Source organism: Bombus vancouverensis, chromosome 12 (assembly GCF_051014615.1).
Source record: "Bombus vancouverensis nearcticus chromosome 12, iyBomVanc1_principal, whole genome shotgun sequence".
Taxonomy (NCBI): domain Eukaryota; kingdom Metazoa; phylum Arthropoda; class Insecta; order Hymenoptera; family Apidae; genus Bombus; species Bombus vancouverensis.
The window spans coordinates 10,708,372-10,727,423 of NC_134922.1; the positions used below are offsets into that span (position 1 = coordinate 10,708,372).

The following is a 19,052-nucleotide window of genomic DNA, read 5'->3' on the forward strand; positions in this document are numbered from 1 at the left end:
CTAGCATACAAAAAAACTGAAATGATAATTTGTAAAGAACATAAGATTGTTTATTGGATATCAAGTTTTACAAATATTATCACACACTTGTTATGAATGTTTCATTAGAGATGGCTGCCTTATATGTATTGTACAAATATAATAATTATATTTTATAATGGCTATATGTATATGTATATAAATACTTAATTACTTTATAAAGTAGCGGTGTTCTATCTATATACATACATCAGTGGCCTGTAGCTTCTTTTTTAGTTTCCGATTATCGCCGAACTTTCATACTAATCCTAACAAATTCATAAGACACTGATCGAAGAGAAGAATAATGAACGACAATGAATAGAATGACATGTAATGATAATGACAATGATAGCAATGATCACAACGATATATCAATGGAAATGATTAAAACCAACCAGCCTCTAGCATCTTGCAATATTCATTTATCCTCAATATTTTCAGTATACATAAAAATCAATAAATAATAATTTTACATAGATAAATATATATTTTATATATATCTACTATACTTTTGTGGTAAAATATTTCTGCAGGCCTTTTTATAGGCCCGTTCCTTTCTTTTTAATTACAAAGAGCTAAATCGCCCTTTGAATCACGCAATAGTTACAAATTTTATATATATATTTAATATACAAGCGGTTCTTTTCTTATCGGTATAGCTCACATGTACTCACACAGTTCCATTGTGCCAATCTTAAAACATTTATAAAATATCTCCGATTTCGACATAAACGAAAAACATTCGAAAATTATTTAGAATTATTTTTGCTCTATTAAGCGTACAGCCACTTTGTTCGTAATATTTTCTCTATCCAAGAAAACTGTAATATTCGAGACAGGAGATGAGAATGAATCGAAATCGTGCATTGTCGCGAATACATATATCTTAATACTAGTTTGAATAACTCTCTAATCAGAGCTAAGCCGACGATAAAAGAAGTTCGCTTCGCGTTGCTCAAGATGAATGGTATACTTCCCGTCTAGCAGCAAATATTCGAGTAATATGTAATACTCTGGACGAGCCGATGATTTCTTTCGTATAATTCACGACTGGCATTGCATCACAAACAATAGAGTATCACATATTGCTTTGTACTATTTTCCATATTAGGCTTTGCCGCAACGGGAGTCTTGGTGCATTGTCCTTTACGCGTTGGACTTTTGTACAATTATATTCAACGTTAAGAAAATACAAAAGTGCTTAAAAAGGTGGTATAATACGGAATACTACATGAGAAATTACCTGATCGCATTTCTTCTTATATGTCTCAAGTTAGAATCATTACTTTTATCCTGCATCTTCCAAAGTCTCTCTTTTATTAATACTAAAGAGACCTGCGTATATATCGCAATAAAACATTGTAAAAAATTTATTACGTAGCAGATTCCTAGCATTGGAAGGAAATATGTATTAACTATGTGTTTCGACGGATATGGTCAAAGAACTGCCGCTTTAATATCCTATGTGACAATCTGTCCGTCGTCATCGTTTCGAATATGACAGAGAAATTCGATTGTTTTCATTTCTTGCAAAGTACCTGCACTATTGCAAGTCATCAATAGATGTGCTGTTGAAATCTATTCAAACGAAATAACATATAGTACTTACAAACAATTTCTAAATATTGGATAAAAAATAGTTTGCAAAAACGACTCTAAAATTTAATTTAATTCTATTAATTAGACCGACTTACGTACCTTAACTGGACGTTAGAAACATAATGCTTATTTAAAAGTTAAACGAACTATCGAAATTTTAAATATATAAACACTATCGATACTATCGATATCTCGCTGAAAACGTATCGTGTAATCGATACATGAGATTCTTACGACAAGACGCGCGATATTCAAATTCTTAATTCTCGTATGCTATACAGCTTATTATAATACCCATACTCGATGTTCACTTGTAACCCTAAAATAATTTCTCAATGAGATCGTAATACTACATTGTTGCTTTAAAAGTATACGCGTACGTTCTTCCGTAAATAGGAACAAAGTTCCTTATTAAGCTGCCAAAGCCACTGAGTATAGGTCAACTTAATACAAAAATGTTTTAAGGCCATTACACAGTGTTCAAAAACGTTGAGATTTTGTATAAATGAAAAATATTTCAGCCTGTTAAATATAATTCGTCAAATTACAGGCAACGTTTAATACATTTTATAAATAATATAAAATTAGTAAAACTTCTTGATGATTTATTGTATTTTAATCGACTAATACTAAAATAACTAACTTGAAAGTACCATACCGTATAAAACCTATTATCGAACATTGATAAAATGTTATGAAAAACATTCTGACGGATAAAAAAATAGAAAATATATTCCTACTGTCCGCCTTATGTGTAATGAACCATTAATTGTTCGATTAAGAGACTCACGTGATCTAGCCATCCTAAGCGTAAGTATGGCAGTCGATATTACTGATATATAAAATGTACTCTCTCTTATGAGTATAAGTTACAAAATCATGGCAAAGAGCGCGTGAGTTTTTGGATGCAATACGAATTCTTTTGTTTTTCGCTTTTTTAGGCAAGATCGTTACTTTTTTTATGATGCATATAAAAGATAATCGCGAAATTACCCATCATTTTCTCACGTATAAAAATTGAAAAAACATTCAAACCGTTTCTCTTCGCTGTGAATTCATTGAATTATTAATTTAACATAATCTATTCGCGTTGAAAGATCATCGATAAGAATCGAACTTACCATTTCCTTCCATTTAGATTGACTTGCGCACACCGTATGCACAAAAATACACCGTTAAAAGTCCGTAATAAAATGTTCAATTCTTTCATCAACACTTTCAAACCATACTACTCAACGTTCTTGCAAAATACAAATTCGCTACAAGAATGTGGCAGTGTCAGAATACATTGGCAAGTATACTTTGCATTTTATCGTAAAAAGCAACGTTAGTACCAGAGGAAAAAGCAAATTGACTAGGAAAGAACTCGTTCTAGTCCAATATCACTGGGATTACAGCTTTCAAATGAATTGTTCAAAAAGTTCGATATCGGGGCCGTTCATCGGTCATCGATTATACACTGCCAATTATGTTTTTTTTTTTTGCGTATAAACTTCGTCAAGAGTTTCGACGTGTAACATAATTGTTACATCTATTTCTCAGGTACTAACATTGAGAATGTATCATTGCAGTCTATTGAATTGAGATGGCACAAGGTTTAGGAACCTCTTCTAGCACTCAAATTCAGATGCTGTTATGGCATTTAGGTCTTTCATAAGGCCTTCTAAATTAGCCATCTCTTGATTTAATTCTTCTGTACTGTAAGAAGGCTGTAAAAAATAAAAACAAATAGTTCAGCATCTTATCTCATGATCGAATGTAATAGAAGTAGTTGAAATTCCTTTATCTTTTCTTTATAACACTATGATATAAAATTAAAAGATTACCTTCAACCGTTCAACTTCTTCCGAAGTGTGCACCGGATTTGAAACTGAGGCTAATCTATTCTTTGCTAACTGTGTAGAACTTTGTGGTTTCTTGTATGGACTTCCAGACATTGTAGGTCTTACTGTTACTTGAGAAACTAAAGAACACAACAAAAAATATCATAATACACATGCAAGATGAGATAGGCTATAAAAACAATAAACGATGGGGCTCACCGCCGTGTTTTTGTTGGGCTGGTGTTGAAGGTGCAGACTGAGGTGGAGGTGCTGGCACGCTAAAACTTTTCAAAGGATGTCCCTGCATCCTTTTACTACCGCTACCACCATCAACTCCACCACCTACACTTGATGGTTGATTATTATTGCTATAGTGTCCTGAAGCGTATTGAGTATTTCCACTATAGGACTGACCACTTGTACCATATGATAATTGCTTTAAATATAAATAATTTATATGAAATGGGATTCTTTATTTAAGTGTTTATTACCAACTGTATAAGAATCTTACTTGACTTTGCATTGGTTCATACGAAGTTGAAATATTACAAGAGTCTGGACTCGATTCCGGTGTTGGTTCTAAAGTAATGTGTGCTCGACTTAAACTGTATTGTGCTACAGTTCGAGGATAATTCTGTCTCACGGATGGCGTATCACTGCATGATGTATGAATTGTTGGCTGTGACATGCTTGTGTTTACAATCGGTGTGGCCGTCGCTATAGCTGTAACAAGTTCAGTACTTTGTCATACAGCTTAAGAGATTACATTTCATTAATATTATTTTATACAAATCAATATTATATACTATAGTCATAAAACATTACATCTCCTCGCTTAATTTTACTATTACTTACGTTGATGTAAAGATGCACTGTCAACGGGAAGTGTAATGAGTTTAGGTTTATGGCTTCCTCGACTATGTTGTCTACTCAGGGTTGAGCACTTCTCATCAGTGTTACCTAATGTTGAGTGAGTAAACATAAACCGAATACAAAAATCAGGAAAATGATAAACAAAATAGAATTTTCTTTCTAAAAAATCTTAACCGAGGTTCTAATGGCAAATAAAAAATCATTAAAACTACCTAATTATGTTAGAAATGGTATTAAATATTTGTATAACCATAATAAAATATATGGAGAGCTAAAAATTCAATGAAATGAATAAAATCTTGTAAGTATTGTGTTTGATGTGATGAAGTGTTTTGTTGAAAAATATTATCTTCAAAAACTTACCCATGTAACTTGGTACGTAAGTACGTTTATCCAATGAACTAGAATTTCCGTGCACATTCTCTTGATTATAATCCTGGTTATTTGACCTAGGTAAGGTATTACTAGCTACACCGCTAGTAGATGCCTCTCCATTTATTGAAGATTTCTCAAGAGCTTTCAATTCCATTTGATCATGATGAATCCATAAATCGGGCGGTTTAATGTTTGTTTTTTGATTTGTGTCTTTCATGTATCTACACATTACAATTGTAATTTTTGTAAAAATAATGTTATACAAAACATATTGTAAATATATATATAATACATACCCTTTCTTCCTATCAGGCGAATCTGGATTGCGCTTGCAACATACAATTACAACCACCACTGTTATACCAGTGGTTAAAACAATAGAAGAACCCACAATAACATAGATTAAGAAATTTGAAAGTCCACGTCCATCTGTAAATTAATTCCAAAGTTTAGTAGTTGTAACAGTAACGACAGTAATATTGATGATAGTGCAATCACAATGCAGTATTTACATTACCTCTCATCACTCAATTTACACTTTAAAGTACATGCTATGCTAAAAACAAAAAACTAAAGAAGAATAATGTCTTACCTCGATCATGCAATTCATCATAGACATCCATACCACTGCCTAGCATAGAAATAAAAAAATATAGTAATAAGACACCGACATAACACATACGATATGAAGAGATATAAAGATATAGTAGTCACTATAAATAGCACTATATACGGAACACTGAACAAACTTTCGAAACTAAAAAAATTGTGTAGTACGTGCATATACACTTATAAGAATTAAATGCTTACTTTGAGGCGTCTTGAATGGAACAGTTGTAGAAAAAGGACCGTATCCTTTTGAATTCCGTGCTTGGATCTTGAAGTAGTAGGTTGTACTTGGTTGGAGGCCCTTCACAATGCACTCAGTTTTATCTCCAACTACGGCTTCCAATAACCAATCACGATCCCATTTCGTATTATCAATCGAATAAAAAGTAATATATCCTGAAACAAATGTATGCATCATTATTATTATACACTTTACACTACTATTAAAAGTATTAATGAGTACCTGTAATTGGTCCATTTGGTTGTTTAGGAGGTTGCCAACGCACTAAAACTGAAGTTGGACGGTCTCCGATACTCTGAATCATCAAATCCCTGGGCGCGGAACTAGGTGCAGCTTCTTGAGTTTGATTCGTAACAACCATACTCCATAGCGATTCTCGTTTTCCCTAAATAATTACTAAGTTATTTAAATACCCTTATATATAATTAGATATTCTTCGAAATAATAAATTATAAATACCTTAACAAGCTTGACTGCAAATTCATATATCGTATTGGGTTTTAAATCATTTATCATGCAATTAAGATCAGTTGCATTATGATATTTATAACGAGGGTTGCTGCTATGATGATGTGACGTATAACGTGCTACGTAATATCGATTATCCGTTACGAACTGTAATGTTATTATTTCTTTTTAATAAGGTTTCCTAATTTAGTATAGTATATTAATATAAACATTTACGTACTTGAGTTTTTGGCAAGGTTGTATCAGTCCAGTATAGTACGACTGTAGTGTCAGACAGAACAGCGGCTTTAAGACCAACAGGCGGTAGTAAAGGCACAGAAAATTCAGATACAGAACGTTCCGTAGTTCTCACGTTTGCATATGCTGGTTGACCATCGCCAGCATCATTCGTTGCTCTTAGTGATATAACATACTCAGTGATTGGTTCTAAATAAAAAAGAAAGATAATATAACATATCTAACACGTTTATGACTTCATGAAACTACAAATTTGACTATTCACCTAATTGATCTATAGTAAAAGACCGTTCTTTTCCATCAAGAAGTCGAACTTCAACATCAGGGACTCCCTTTCCCCATCCAAGTTTATATCCCTTTACTTTAATACTTTGATCTTTCGGTGGATTCCAAAAAACTTGTATATAATCAGACATTACTTTTGCTGTAAATATATAAACAAAAAATATGTTTAACATATATGAATTAAAGCTCACAGTAACATAAAAAGTTTTAAGAGCTTACTAACTTCTTAAGTTGCTGGGTGTATTTGGCACTCGGTTTTCATCAGATTCGGTTTCGTATGTTTCTATCTGTATCCATTCTGTCCAAGGTCCAGTTCCATTAACGTTTAAGGCACATATACGAACTTGATAAACAACATGTTTTTCAAGTCCAGTGAGTACTCGTGAACGTTGATTTCCTTCAGTTGTTATAGTTACCGGCTGTGAACCGCGATCGTAACGACGATAACGAATTTTATAACCAGTGACAATTCCATTTTGTCCTTCGAGTGGCGGTTCCCATCTTATTATAATACTCTAAAAACAAAAATAGCAAAAAGCTATACAATGATACTCGAATTGTTCAATATTTTTATCTATGGAATTCTAAATGTAATACCCACTGTAGGACTAACTGGTTCTACTGTAACATTGTGTGGTGGTTGAGTAGGTTGTGCACTATAAGTCCGGACTACGATATCTCTACTAAACACGCCAGGACCGTTCTCGTTTACAGCCTGAACTTTAATACTATATTCCGTATAAGGCACGAGATCTACTAATTCGTGCATCGTACTAGTAGTTTCACGCGTTATGTCCTCATTGTCACCCTTTAAGTAAAAATTTTAAATTTAATACATTATATTAAGTAATTATTAACATCTTTTATTCAAAACGATATACCTCTACAAATGTAATTATGTATTTAGAAATTCTTCCATTGACTACTTGTGGCTTTTCCCAAGATAACGCAATGCTCACACTGCTTGTAGCATGTCCCTCTAAATTCAGTGGAGGTCCAGGGACATTGGCCTATTGCAATAATAAGTTTGTAATACTTAATAATAATAATAATAATAATAGAAATAATAAGTTTAATTTACTAGATATGTTTGAAATTATAGACAGACCTCAGTAAGTGTGGTAACTTGTAATATTTCACTGGACATTCCGGACATCCCTCTTTCATTCACGGCGACCACTCGAAATTGATACGTCATACTTGGTTGTAAACCCTGTATTACTGCCTCTAATTTTTGTTGCCTATGAGTAACTCGTTCTCTGTAAGATTTTACTATTGTATAGAAGACGCAACTAAACACGAACCATAAGTGCATTTATCGAGGAACTAATTGTCACCTTTGAACACCTTCTTGTTTGTAATAAATATAGTAATTTAGAATCTCTCCATTTCTATTCTCGGGTTCTTGCCACCGTAAAGTTACGAATCTAGCAGTGACAATGACGTGACTTAAATTCCTTGGTGCTGACGGGACACTTCCTTCTATTGACTCCAAGCTGTCTGTGTCATCTACAAAATGGGATTTTGGGTCGTAAAGGGAATTAGGAAATTTAACAGATCCAGGCAGATCTGCAGGATCATCAGAGGGACCAATGGAAAGCGGTGGATTGGGGGTAAATGCAGACATTGTGTGACCTAAAAGGGTACTTGGGTGCTGCCACGTTTTATTATACAATTGCCGATGCAATAGTAACTTCTTTTTAGGAACTGTCTTTGGGGTAGTTGATTTATGGGGATTTGCCTTTTCTGAATACATATGTTAGCATGCAACACAGTTAAAAAAGGAGGAAACACAAATGGAAAATAATTAAATTAAAATTTGTACAAAAAAAAATAGAAATTAAATATAATATACGTTATGCTCTCAAATAAATAAATAAAAAATATATAAACTAATAAATATATTAAATAAACGCAAAAATAAATTTTACTACAAAAAATTATTTAGATTGTACATATAGGAAATTGAATATAGATAATTTCAATTGCAGAACTCACTAGGCTGATTAATTGTTAAACGTGCTGCAGCTTGTACACTTCCAGCAGAATTTGTTCCTATGCATTGGAAGATTCCAGCATCTATCAGTAGTAGGCCGTTAATTCTAAGGTTGTAACTAAGAAAGAAACATTTATTTCAATTTCTTATACTCTATGAATTATTTTGATCCATTTTCAGTGATAGTTAGTAAACATACCCATTCACAATTTGCCAGTATGCGCTTAAGGTAATACGTTCTCCATTTTTGAGCCATGTAATTTTCGGTTCTGGTTTGCCATAAATTTCGCATTCAAATTCTAAATCTTGATTTTCACTAGCTACCTTATCTTCTGGCTTTCTAATAAATCTTGGTGGAACTAATAATAAAACAATGATATAGCATCAAATAGTGTAGAATAAAATGAATATGTGGAAATACTGATAGTGAAATTAGAATACCTTGTACAATTAAATCAGCAGCTGCATCTAATGTTTCAACTTCATTTTCTGCACGACATTGATAAGAACCATCATCTATTTCTTGAACATTACTTATCACAAGACTGGAAGCAGCAACTCTACTGTACCTAAACAATTAAAAAAGAAGCTTAAAAATTCAACTTCTCCATCTTATATACATCTTGACTGCATACCTAGATTGAAAAGATGTTAAATCAATGGCAACACCATCTTTCAACCAAAGTATACTTGGTTTTGGGTAGCCATTGGCAGCACACTCAAGTGTGACTGTTGATTCTTCAATAGTCATTTGTTGTAATGGCTTAGCAATAAAGACTGGTGGAGTACTTTCTTGATCTATAGCAGCAGGTAACAAATTAATATCTGCTAGTTTATAGAGATCATGTTTAAAGATTTACACTAACCAATATCACTTGTTAACAATCCTAATTGTGCTTTATTACTGAGTCTAGATTGTCCATAACTACTAGCACTACACCTGTATGATCCAACATCTTGTATATTAACATCATCAATTTCTAATGCACCTGATGGCAAAATTGTCATTCTATCATCAAGCAGCAATGGATGTTCATCTTTTAACCATTGTATAATCAATGAACTGGAGGATGTGAGAAGTGTACAACTTAAATATGCAATTTGTCCTGGATAAACCATAGTATCTTGAGGTTCTCTTTCAAATCCTGGCAAACCTTTAAAACAACATTTTTACATGATTTTGATTCACAATAACTTGAAAAGCTTATATTGGTCCTAAATACTAACTTGCAATTTTAATTGTGGCAGTTCGAGAAACAATAGCCCCAACATCATCTACAGAAGCTAAACATTGATAGCTTCCAGTCAATACCAGACTACTATTCCTAACACTATTTATATACAAAGATCCATTAGCTAATTGAGATCTATAAAAAGAAAAAGGCATGATAAAAGAAAACCTTCATCTAAGAACAAAGTAATATCGTTTTAGACCTTAATACCCTTACCGGTAACTATCTCCAATAAAATTAATCGGTTGTCCATCGTCAGTTCTCCACTGTATACTGGGTTTTCCAAAATCACTTTTTGCTTCACAATCTAATCTAGCAGGACTTTCCTGTTCAACCACTACATCTTGTGGCTCGATAGTAAAATACAATCCACCTGCATTAGCTGTTACAAGAAAATACTATTTTTAATTATAATTCTTAACAAATAAAATTAAGGATATAAATTTATTCTATCACTTTCCTAAACATTACCTAAATGCGCTACAAAAAATTTCTACAAAAATTGCTACAAAAATTTTGTAAAGCGAAGTTTTAATGAGCATCTATCTTACCAACTAACAGAGGGATAAAGGATAACATTATAGCCATAACATCATCAAGTCTCAATTGTGTTTTGGTAAGTTATCTCATACGTGCGTAGGTGGATAAGTATCATAATGGTACATGTTGAAAAAATTATTAGAGGTTTAGGTATAAGAGGAGAGATACGAGTGTGTTGTAAAGTAACTGGAGAGAAGAGTGGGGATGAAGGGTCGGCAACCCTACGCAAGCACCCTTTAGCCCTTTAACGAGACACCCGAGCCGAGTGCCTAAATTCTTCTTTTTTTCCTTTCTTTTCTTTCTTTTGTAGGGCTTTGCGATCGCCCGATACCACGTATAGAACGACGACGCAGGACGATTCAACATCTTTTCTGAATAATTCTTTGTCAGAACAAAGAAATAAGAAAAATCTGAAGGAGCCATTTTATGGGACGTGATGCGAACGATTTCCAGTGAATGCCTAGACCCTATTGTTTAATTCCAAGCAATCGATATGCTTACGGATTATTCCTTTTTACAGAACAAATAACAACGAACAAAAAGAATTTCTGAATAATCTCTTTATGAAGTTAAGAACGTGTAAATTCGTTGGCAGTTTATCGCGGCGTTTCAATTATTTGAAATATTGTTTAACAATGAGATATTTCGTATTAAACGGTTTTGTTTCTTTATCTACATTCACGCAGCAGACCTTAAAGATCGACACGGCCGAAGAATTCTAGCCAGCTCGTTAGAGTTCTCTCAAGAAATTCTTAAGGATCTTCTCTTTAAAAGAGTCGCATTATACGCAGATAATTGCGAAAATTTTCTCCGACCAATGATCTTTCGGTACAGGTAACTCATCGCTGAACTTTCTTATCAAGGAAAAGCCGTTGAAAAAATATTAAGAAGCTCTATGAATGAAAATGTTACAAGACCCTTGTAGGCATATTGAAATAATTTTACTTAATACACCGTTAATGTAATATTGCTTCTTTTTCATAATTCCAAGTATGGTCAGGTATCAATAACCCCAAGGAAAGAAGAATTCCTTATATTTATTCAAATTAATAATAGTTAGTGGTGCAAAGCTAGATATTTGAAAGCAATCTTTCACTTCTTTTGGTTGTCCTAATAGTAGAAAGTAGCGATTTTTTATGCCAGAATTTCTGTAAATTATCAACAACGAATCTGATAATGACAGAGACTAAAAATAACAGTTATTCTCAGAATTTTATGAAAAATATCGAAAAGGTTTTTAACCATCTATAATGTTTATTCATAATTAAAATCATTTAAACTAAGATATGAATTCTTATACCATAACTTTTTTAATTTCGCTTATAATGGTTACGATCCCTAGTTAATAGTACACAAAATTGTCAAATATTTCTAATAGTGATCAATTCCGTATTTAGTAACATGACAAATATCAACATTATACAATTACTTAAAAAATAATGAGTAATCGTATCAATTTTAGTAATAACTAGTTCAATCGATACTTCCATAAAATTGAGAAGCACTGTCGGTTATTGGGTTACAGTTTCACGCTCACGGTGGTCTGTCACCTTCCTGTGCAACCTTCGCGGAGGAACAAACACGTCTTCAGCGATCGACAGAAGTAATTTATATCTCTTTCATATTAAACTTCTTTCTTCGTTCAAATTCTATTCGTCGCTTTTTCATTATAATGTGTCTAATAATAATTTCAATTTTTACCACCACGCTAATGCAGCAAACTTCGCGTAGTCAAAAAACCTATGAAATAGTATGAATTATTTCGTTGAATCGATCGGATCAATGCTTGCGGTTTTCGAACATAGTTCTTGAACTTTTGATATTTTTACGCTTCAAGATTAATCCCATTAATTCATAAGTGGTATCATTAAGTTATTGGGGACCGTAACAATTATAGGTTAGATTACTTACTTTTGGAATTTTTAATTTAATTTGATTATATTATTCTAATCATGAAAAATGTCAAATACAAAGTTAAATGAAATACTATGAATTTTAATGATTTGCCATAAATTATAGTTATCTATAACTCAACGATACTACTTGAACATTAATCATTGCGAAAGTGTAAAGGTGGATGCTGAAAAGAGAAGTTTCATGAAATATAACATATTATATATCAATCAATTCATTTAAAGTCATAGGTTACAAAAATACTAAAATTATTTTGCACAAGGTAATTATTATTCAAATATTTCGATTTTCGAACTTTTGATATTTTTGTATTTCTAGATTAATCCCATTAATCCCTATTGCGAAGATATAAAAGTGGATGCTTCGAAGGGAATAAGAAAAAGGGAAGAAGAGAAAGGAAGGAACGTGCGAAATTTGGCGCCCGATAGCGCCACGACGGTGCATTCTCAAGGAAAATAAACCGTTCGCCGTCTGACTATTTGATTTATGAGCGCGGGCGACAACCTACCGCACGGCATACCGAAATAGATCAAGAGGAAAACCATTGCAATGCATGCGCGAGGTAAATCTGTCGCGGGAACAACCACTGCACCTTATTTTCTATCAGACATCAGTTTATACATCTTGTTTAGTAGCATAACGGGAGAGAAAGAAATACTAAGAATCAGACAGAAGAAGAGAGAGAAAGAAGAAAAACGAGAGTATCACGTACAATCTTACAAGTCTTGATGTTATCTCGAACAAGTTAGATGTATCGAATAATTTCCTGAAAATAAGGTTCACGTCATCGACGTAAGGATCATTTCGCATCGCCAACCATTTTATTGAGTTTCATAGAACAATTATGACTGCGGTAGAATAACTTGAGAATGGTACTTTCCCCCTATATCCATAACCATACTGTATCTTTTAATTTAATTACCTGGTAAGAAATAATTTAACCTCGTTCTTTTTCTTGTCTTTTTTTCGATTCACAAATGCTTGAACGCATTCGTCACCTCTCATGAATTTCCGCGCGTCAATAAATCTCCTGAATTTTTTCACAACGCGGATTAATTTGCGGAGCGAGTTCGTACGTCTGTAGAAGTTGGCAAGGGAAGGAGGGAGAATGTTGAAAAACGCGGTAAAAGTACTCGACATGTGACGAACAGACCGTGAAGGAAGGCAAGGTACATATACATCGCGGTACGACAAATCTACACAGTGACTCATAAATACTGATGAATCGGAAACGATGGGGAGAAAGATGTTGCGACCCTCCTACAGGGAAATCAATTAATCGTTTACAAAGTCGGGGTTGTCGGGTGACGTTAAGACGTATGGATAAGCCACGGGAATCTAAGATTGATTTTTGCGACTGATACATTTATTCCTCGAACCGGATTCTTCCATCTTTCTCTCTCGTATCTTCTTTGTACCGTGACTGTTACTTCCGTTCAAGGTGCTGTTCCACGAAACGTCAAAGAAGAATGAGAATCAAGGAAGCAACGTACTGCCTTGAAAGGATAACACACTCACATGCATACCTATACCTTAGTATAGCGGTAATAGAATTGCTACCGTATTACACGTTTGAACGAGTGTAATTTCTTTTCAAAACAAATAATCGAAACGAAGTAAATGATTAAAATTAATTAAGAATTCTTTATCAAGATGAAAGAAAATATCTTAGGTAAATCACCCCATATATCAATATGCACGCACATACATCGCGTGGGCGCTGACCATTAAGGTGTCGTTACGACATCAGTCGCAGAATACACACGTTTGTAAATACCACTTTACATGGATTACATTTGAACGCCTGTATGTTGTACGATCCATTCCGTATTTGGGCTACCAGCGTTAGAGTGGATCTTCGTACACTGGACATACATCACGAACAAGTCCTTATATGCGCACATTGTATAAGAGAAAATGGAAAAACACAAGGAAAGATTCCCAATCCTTTTTTCACATTGGATCAATTAATATAGAGTTTCAGTTCATCGAACTGAAACTCGAGGGTTCACAAGGCTAGTAAACTTCTGTTTGCATTGATCCATAATTGTTCTGCAGTTTACTGCACATCAGTATAATCGTATCTCGGGCAAAGTTAACTGGTTTATTTGAGGAACGCACCCTTTTAAGACCCCTTTCAGTGTTTGTATACTTCTCCACCATGACGAGCCGGAAATGGATCTTTATATCTAACTAGACGAACGTATGTAATGATCAAAGCAAACAAAAAGAATAATAAGGGGGATAATTCTGGCCATATTTTTATCATACGGTGCGATGGTAAAAAGAATAGGATGTTTAATTTTTTGCGTGGGTAGGTCTGCTGAGATAGATTAACATAGCGACGCTGAATGTTTAGCACATGCATTTCCTATCACGATAAAATCGTAAGGAGAGGCCTGCCGCATTGTTGGAATACTCCGCTGAAGTGTTTAAACACAAATGCTTCCAGCGGTGTAACCTCTATAATAAATCTGTAATATAGAAGTCCGAAACTTTTATTTTCGCTTGTAGTGTACTATGCGGTAGAACAATGATCTCTAGTTCTGGTTTAAATTTCTTCCAATTCATTGTTACTTTTATCAAGGGACCTATATAGTTCTCGTTATTACGACAAGGGATGTGTCTCCATCCAAATCGTTGCAATCGGAAATACACCCCGAATCACCCCCTTATACTACCATCCTTCTCTACATCAATAATAGCCACCCGAAATGCAGTGCTTCTCAACTTTATCTTTTAAAACACTTACAAAATAAGCATTAATCGTTAGAAATACTTGTTCACATGCACACGATGATATCGTTCATACATTCGTTCGTCTTGATCGACGTATAAAGTCTCGACTCTTAAACGGCTCGTTATTTAATTCGAACTTGCGCAGTGATAAATGATTTAATTAAACAACTACTTACATAATAATTCTACTTGATGAAAGTATGTTGCGCATAACAAAAACATAAACGATCTCTGTTTTGCAATTTGTAACGTTCTCTATATACGCGTCTATGCGTGTATACGTAGGTAGATTTATAAGATTTAACAATCGGATTCTAAATGTATATTAATATCTGGAATTCGTAATTTTGTTACTCGTTTGACTAAAAAATTATATCAGTACCTTGCAGCTTGAAGTCTAGGCTATAAGTTTCAAGCATTTTCAAAGACGTAATCTCTAATATTAAGAGATTAGCAAACACAAAATCGCAGAATAGTTTCGTAAATATTTGCTTACTACTAGATTAGACGGGATGCAAACAGTGGTAACTGTAAAACGATACGCAATGATGTTTCCCCGTTTCCATGCTCATCGATAAAACATCAGATAAGATATAATAAAATCACTTTGCACTTTTAGCTATAGAAATGAATGAAAAAGTATTTTCATAATATATCTGCTAGTGACAACTTTATCCTCCACGGACAACTACATTTTCCCTTTCATACGTGTGAATGTGCCAGTGATTTAAATCAATTTCTAATAATAAGATATCTCAATGAAATTCACGATAAATACATTATTCCAGGTAAAAATAATATAAATTAACATACCTTCATACTAAGAACAAGTTAGACTTACCCAATACGATGAATGTCAACAAAGCCAACGGGATAGGAAGAATACGCGGCTCCATTGGGCCAGCGGGTGTCACAGACTCCGACGCGTACAAAAACCCAGTGTAGTTTCTTCACACGATTGCTGCACGAGCATATAATGTCCTGTCGAGCGAATACATGCCAATTTTTTTGACTCACCGTCGCGCATTAAACGACAGATTGAGTCTCGCATCCACAAACCTCATTTTTCCACAACACTATCGCGAATCCAACGGCAGAACATGGCTAAAAGACAACTACACACCTCCTCATTGTCTCGAGTCTACCGACGTTCTGACTAGCGCCGCCATTTCGTGGGCATCTCGCGATAACAGCGGCATCATTGAGACTTTACTGAATTAACAGGTGGTTTAAACAATCCTAAAAACCAGCTACGTTTTTTATTATTTCTGGGGATGGAAAATCTATACGTCTGTCTCTCTGTGGAGATAATTTTTAAATGTAATTTTACTTCTTCCAAAACATTCATCGTTATTACATATTATACATCTCATTTATAATTTCTTATTTGCCACGTAAATGAAATATTAAGTGATACGAAAAATATTGTATACACTTATTTTGTATTATAATTGTGTTACAAAAATGATATTGCTGCGTGATTTTACAATTGTTTACAATAAACTATTAATATACCTTCATTTTAATTCTTATGCGAAACACACATGTGAGGAGATCTAAGGATTATAAAATTCGATTGTGTGTATCTAGAGATAACCATGTTTATGGTGGCGGTATCAAGCGTCTTTCTGATTTGAGGTTATGTTTCTGTTGTATTTAAAAGAAATACGTAAATAAACGTTCATGTAGTCGTCAAATGCATGTATTTTTGCAATTTCATTAAGTTATTTTTGTAAGAAAGTTACGGTGAGTTATAAGGTTAAGAGAGAGATAGAAATTTAATTGTAATTCACGAATTTGTTAGTATTATATTTGTTACCACTCCAATTTGTCTGTAGTAAACTTATTATTTATATCATTTTTATAAAAACCTACATTTAAGGCTAGTTTACTATATTATATAAACTTAAATGTTATTAAGGGAGGATTTTTCAACTGAAACAATCTAATTCTTATCATAGATATTTTAAAATAAACAAAATGTCAGGCGGCATGCTTTATGGAGGAGATGAAATTGGAGCCTTAGTATTTGACTTGGGTCATCATTCTTTAAGAGTTGGTTATGCTCAAGAAGATACCCCTAAAGCTGAAATTCCAGCAGTTATAGGCGTAGGAGAAGATGGCAATTGTACAGCAACAAAAACAGAACCAATGGACATTGATGATAAAAAGCCAGACAACAATATTACACAATCTGGGACCAAGTATTATATTGATACTACTGTACTTCATGTTCCAAGAAGCAATATGGAAGTTGTAAGTTACATGAAGGATGGGATGATTGAGGATTGGGATCATTTTGAGAAGGTAATGTAGAAATATAATATTCTACAGTAAATTTCATTTTCATGTGTATAGAATATAGATATATCTGAGTATGTGTTTTAATAGGTTTTAGATTATACCTATTCCAAAGTAATTCAGTCAGATGCAGAATATCATCCAGTACTGTTTTCTGAATCTCCATGGAATGTACGCAGTAAAAGAGAAAAACTGACTGAACTAATGTTTGAGAAATATAACGTACCAGCCTATTTCCTTGTCAAAAATGCGGTTCTTGCTGCTTTTGCAAATGGTAGAGCAACTGGTATTGTAGTTGACAGTGGTGCAACACATACTTCTGCTGTACCAGTTCAAGACGGTTTTGTATTAACACAGGCAATAGTTAAATCTCCACTTGGAGGAGATTATATAAGTATGCAATGCAGACAATTTCTTCAGGTATAAATATGGTTGTAAATATTCTTTTATGATAGTGTAGAAGATGGATAACTGTATTTTCAAAATAATAACAGGATAATGACATTGACTTGTCCCCTTCTTACATGGTGGGTAGCAAAGAAGTTGTTAAAGATCATGAAAAACCAAGATGGGTAAGAAAGAAGGGATTACCTGATGTTACCAAATCTTGGCATAATTATATGGTAAAGAAACTTATACAGGACTTCCAAGCTACAGTGTTGCAAGTATCAGAAACTCCATATGATGAAAAAATTGTTTCCACAATTCCTGCAGTTCAATATGAATTTCCTGCTGGATATCATCAGGTAAAAATTAAGTAATATACAATTATCAAAAAAATTGAATAGTTAGATATTTAATAAAACAATAAAATAAAATTTCAAGGATTTTGGAAGTGAAAGATTTCGTATACCAGAAGCACTTTTTGACCCCAGTATGGTACAAATGCGTGGTGGTCTGGTTGGTAATACTATGTTAGGAGTAGGTCATATTGTTACAACTAGTGTAGGCATGTGTGATGTTGATGTAAGACCAGCACTTTATGGTAGTGTTGTTGTGACTGGTGGCAATTCATTCATTCAGGTATATATTAATAAAAAATGTTAATTTCATATCAACAATTTTTCATAATTTTTAACATTCATATAATATCATACAGGGCTTTCCGGAACGTTTAAACCGAGATCTTTCCATGAGAATTCCATCTAGTATGAGGTTGAAACTAATTAGTGTAAATGGATGTGCTGAACGACGATTCGGAGCTTGGATCGGTGGATCAATTTTGGCTTCAATTGGAACTTTCCAACAAATGTGGATATCAAGCCAAGAATATGAAGAAAGCGGCAAAAGCCAAGTAGAACGAAAATGTCCTTAAATAGAAACATAAGTTATTTCCATATGTCCTTTCTTAATAATATTATCAGTACTTGTACAAATATATTTCTGATAAATGTGTTAAGGAAATAACTATAAATTGATACATCTGATACAATTAAGTCTGATATGCAATCATGAAAGATTTGGATTTTTTTTTATAATATTCATTTAAGTGTGTTCTACATATTGACCTAAGACATGGATAAGTATGTTCTACTTACGTGTATTACTGAAATCTGTAAAATATGTAGTCAAACATGAAAATTTTATTTATTATTAATGCACAACATAGACGCAATAAAATGTTATAAAGAATGGTGTATAAAGAATTGTACTAAGATTTTTATAAAAACTTGCAGTAAAAGGCTGTGTCTTTGAAATCTTCATGATTACTGTTGTTCCTCCACATATGTTTCCTCTTGAAATTAACTTTAATTCTAGGGACAATTCTCCCTCATAGAATACTACAGTAAAATATAGCT

The 19,052-nt window shown here is 33.5% G+C and overlaps 2 protein-coding genes across 5 annotated transcripts; one reads left to right on the forward strand and one right to left on the reverse strand.

Annotated features, from left to right (window-relative positions):
• Window positions 1-28: 28 nt before the first annotated feature.
• Window positions 29-16,115, reverse strand: fra (neogenin protein frazzled). 2 transcript variants are annotated; one of them, XM_033331468.2, is made up of 27 exons: window positions 16,012-16,115; window positions 15,794-15,933; window positions 9,976-10,141; window positions 9,755-9,894; window positions 9,394-9,681; window positions 9,163-9,325; window positions 8,969-9,096; window positions 8,727-8,886; window positions 8,530-8,645; window positions 7,869-8,277; window positions 7,640-7,790; window positions 7,413-7,541; window positions 7,133-7,339; window positions 6,755-7,046; window positions 6,512-6,670; window positions 6,230-6,435; window positions 6,001-6,156; window positions 5,764-5,926; window positions 5,502-5,696; window positions 5,284-5,322; window positions 4,988-5,120; window positions 4,680-4,912; window positions 4,299-4,403; window positions 3,955-4,166; window positions 3,663-3,879; window positions 3,447-3,583; window positions 29-3,329 (listed from the first exon to the last, which is right to left on the reverse strand). In XM_033331468.2, the coding sequence occupies exons 2-27, from the start codon at window positions 15,846-15,848 to the stop codon at window positions 3,231-3,233; spliced, it is 4,458 nt and encodes a 1,485-aa protein (XP_033187359.1). In that variant the 5' UTR covers window positions 15,849-15,933; window positions 16,012-16,115; the 3' UTR covers window positions 29-3,230. The 2 variants fall into 2 exon arrangements, with proteins under 2 accessions (XP_033187359.1, XP_076479250.1); XM_076623135.1 differs by lacking the exon at window positions 16,012-16,115 and having other exon boundaries at window positions 15,794-16,005.
• Window positions 15,624-18,950, forward strand: Bap55 (Brahma associated protein 55kD). Of its 3 annotated transcripts, none has more exons than XM_076623152.1 (6): window positions 15,624-15,740; window positions 16,914-17,259; window positions 17,344-17,673; window positions 17,748-17,999; window positions 18,079-18,276; window positions 18,353-18,950. In XM_076623152.1, exons 2-6 carry the CDS (start codon window positions 16,933-16,935, stop codon window positions 18,566-18,568), a joined length of 1,323 nt encoding a protein of 440 aa, XP_076479267.1. In that variant the 5' UTR covers window positions 15,624-15,740; window positions 16,914-16,932; the 3' UTR covers window positions 18,569-18,950. The 3 variants fall into 3 exon arrangements, with proteins under 3 accessions (XP_076479267.1, XP_076479268.1, XP_033187391.1); XM_076623153.1 differs by lacking the exon at window positions 15,624-15,740 and adding an exon at window positions 16,149-16,272; XM_033331500.2 differs by lacking the exon at window positions 15,624-15,740 and adding an exon at window positions 16,543-16,698.
• Window positions 18,951-19,052: the final 102 nt, after the last annotated feature.

Excerpts from the sequence above, each read along its gene's own strand:
- fra (XM_033331468.2), bottom strand. The coding sequence starts at position 15,848 with ATGGAGCCGCGTATTCTTCCTATCCCGTTGGCTTTGTTGACATTCATC. Across the intron at positions 9,097-9,162 it reads TTAACATCTTTTCAATCTAG|GTACAGTAGAGTTGCTGCTT; the intron begins GTATGCAGTCAA and ends TTAATTGTTTAG. Across the intron at positions 6,157-6,229 it reads CAACCTTGCCAAAAACTCAA|TTCGTAACGGATAATCGATA; the intron begins GTACGTAAATGT and ends ATAACATTACAG.
- Bap55 (XM_076623152.1), top strand. The coding sequence starts at position 16,933 with ATGTCAGGCGGCATGCTTTATGGAGGAGATGAAATTGGAGCCTTAGTA. Across the intron at positions 17,260-17,343 it reads ATTGGGATCATTTTGAGAAG|GTTTTAGATTATACCTATTC; the intron begins GTAATGTAGAAA and ends GTGTTTTAATAG. Across the intron at positions 18,000-18,078 it reads TTCCTGCTGGATATCATCAG|GATTTTGGAAGTGAAAGATT; the intron begins GTAAAAATTAAG and ends TAAAATTTCAAG.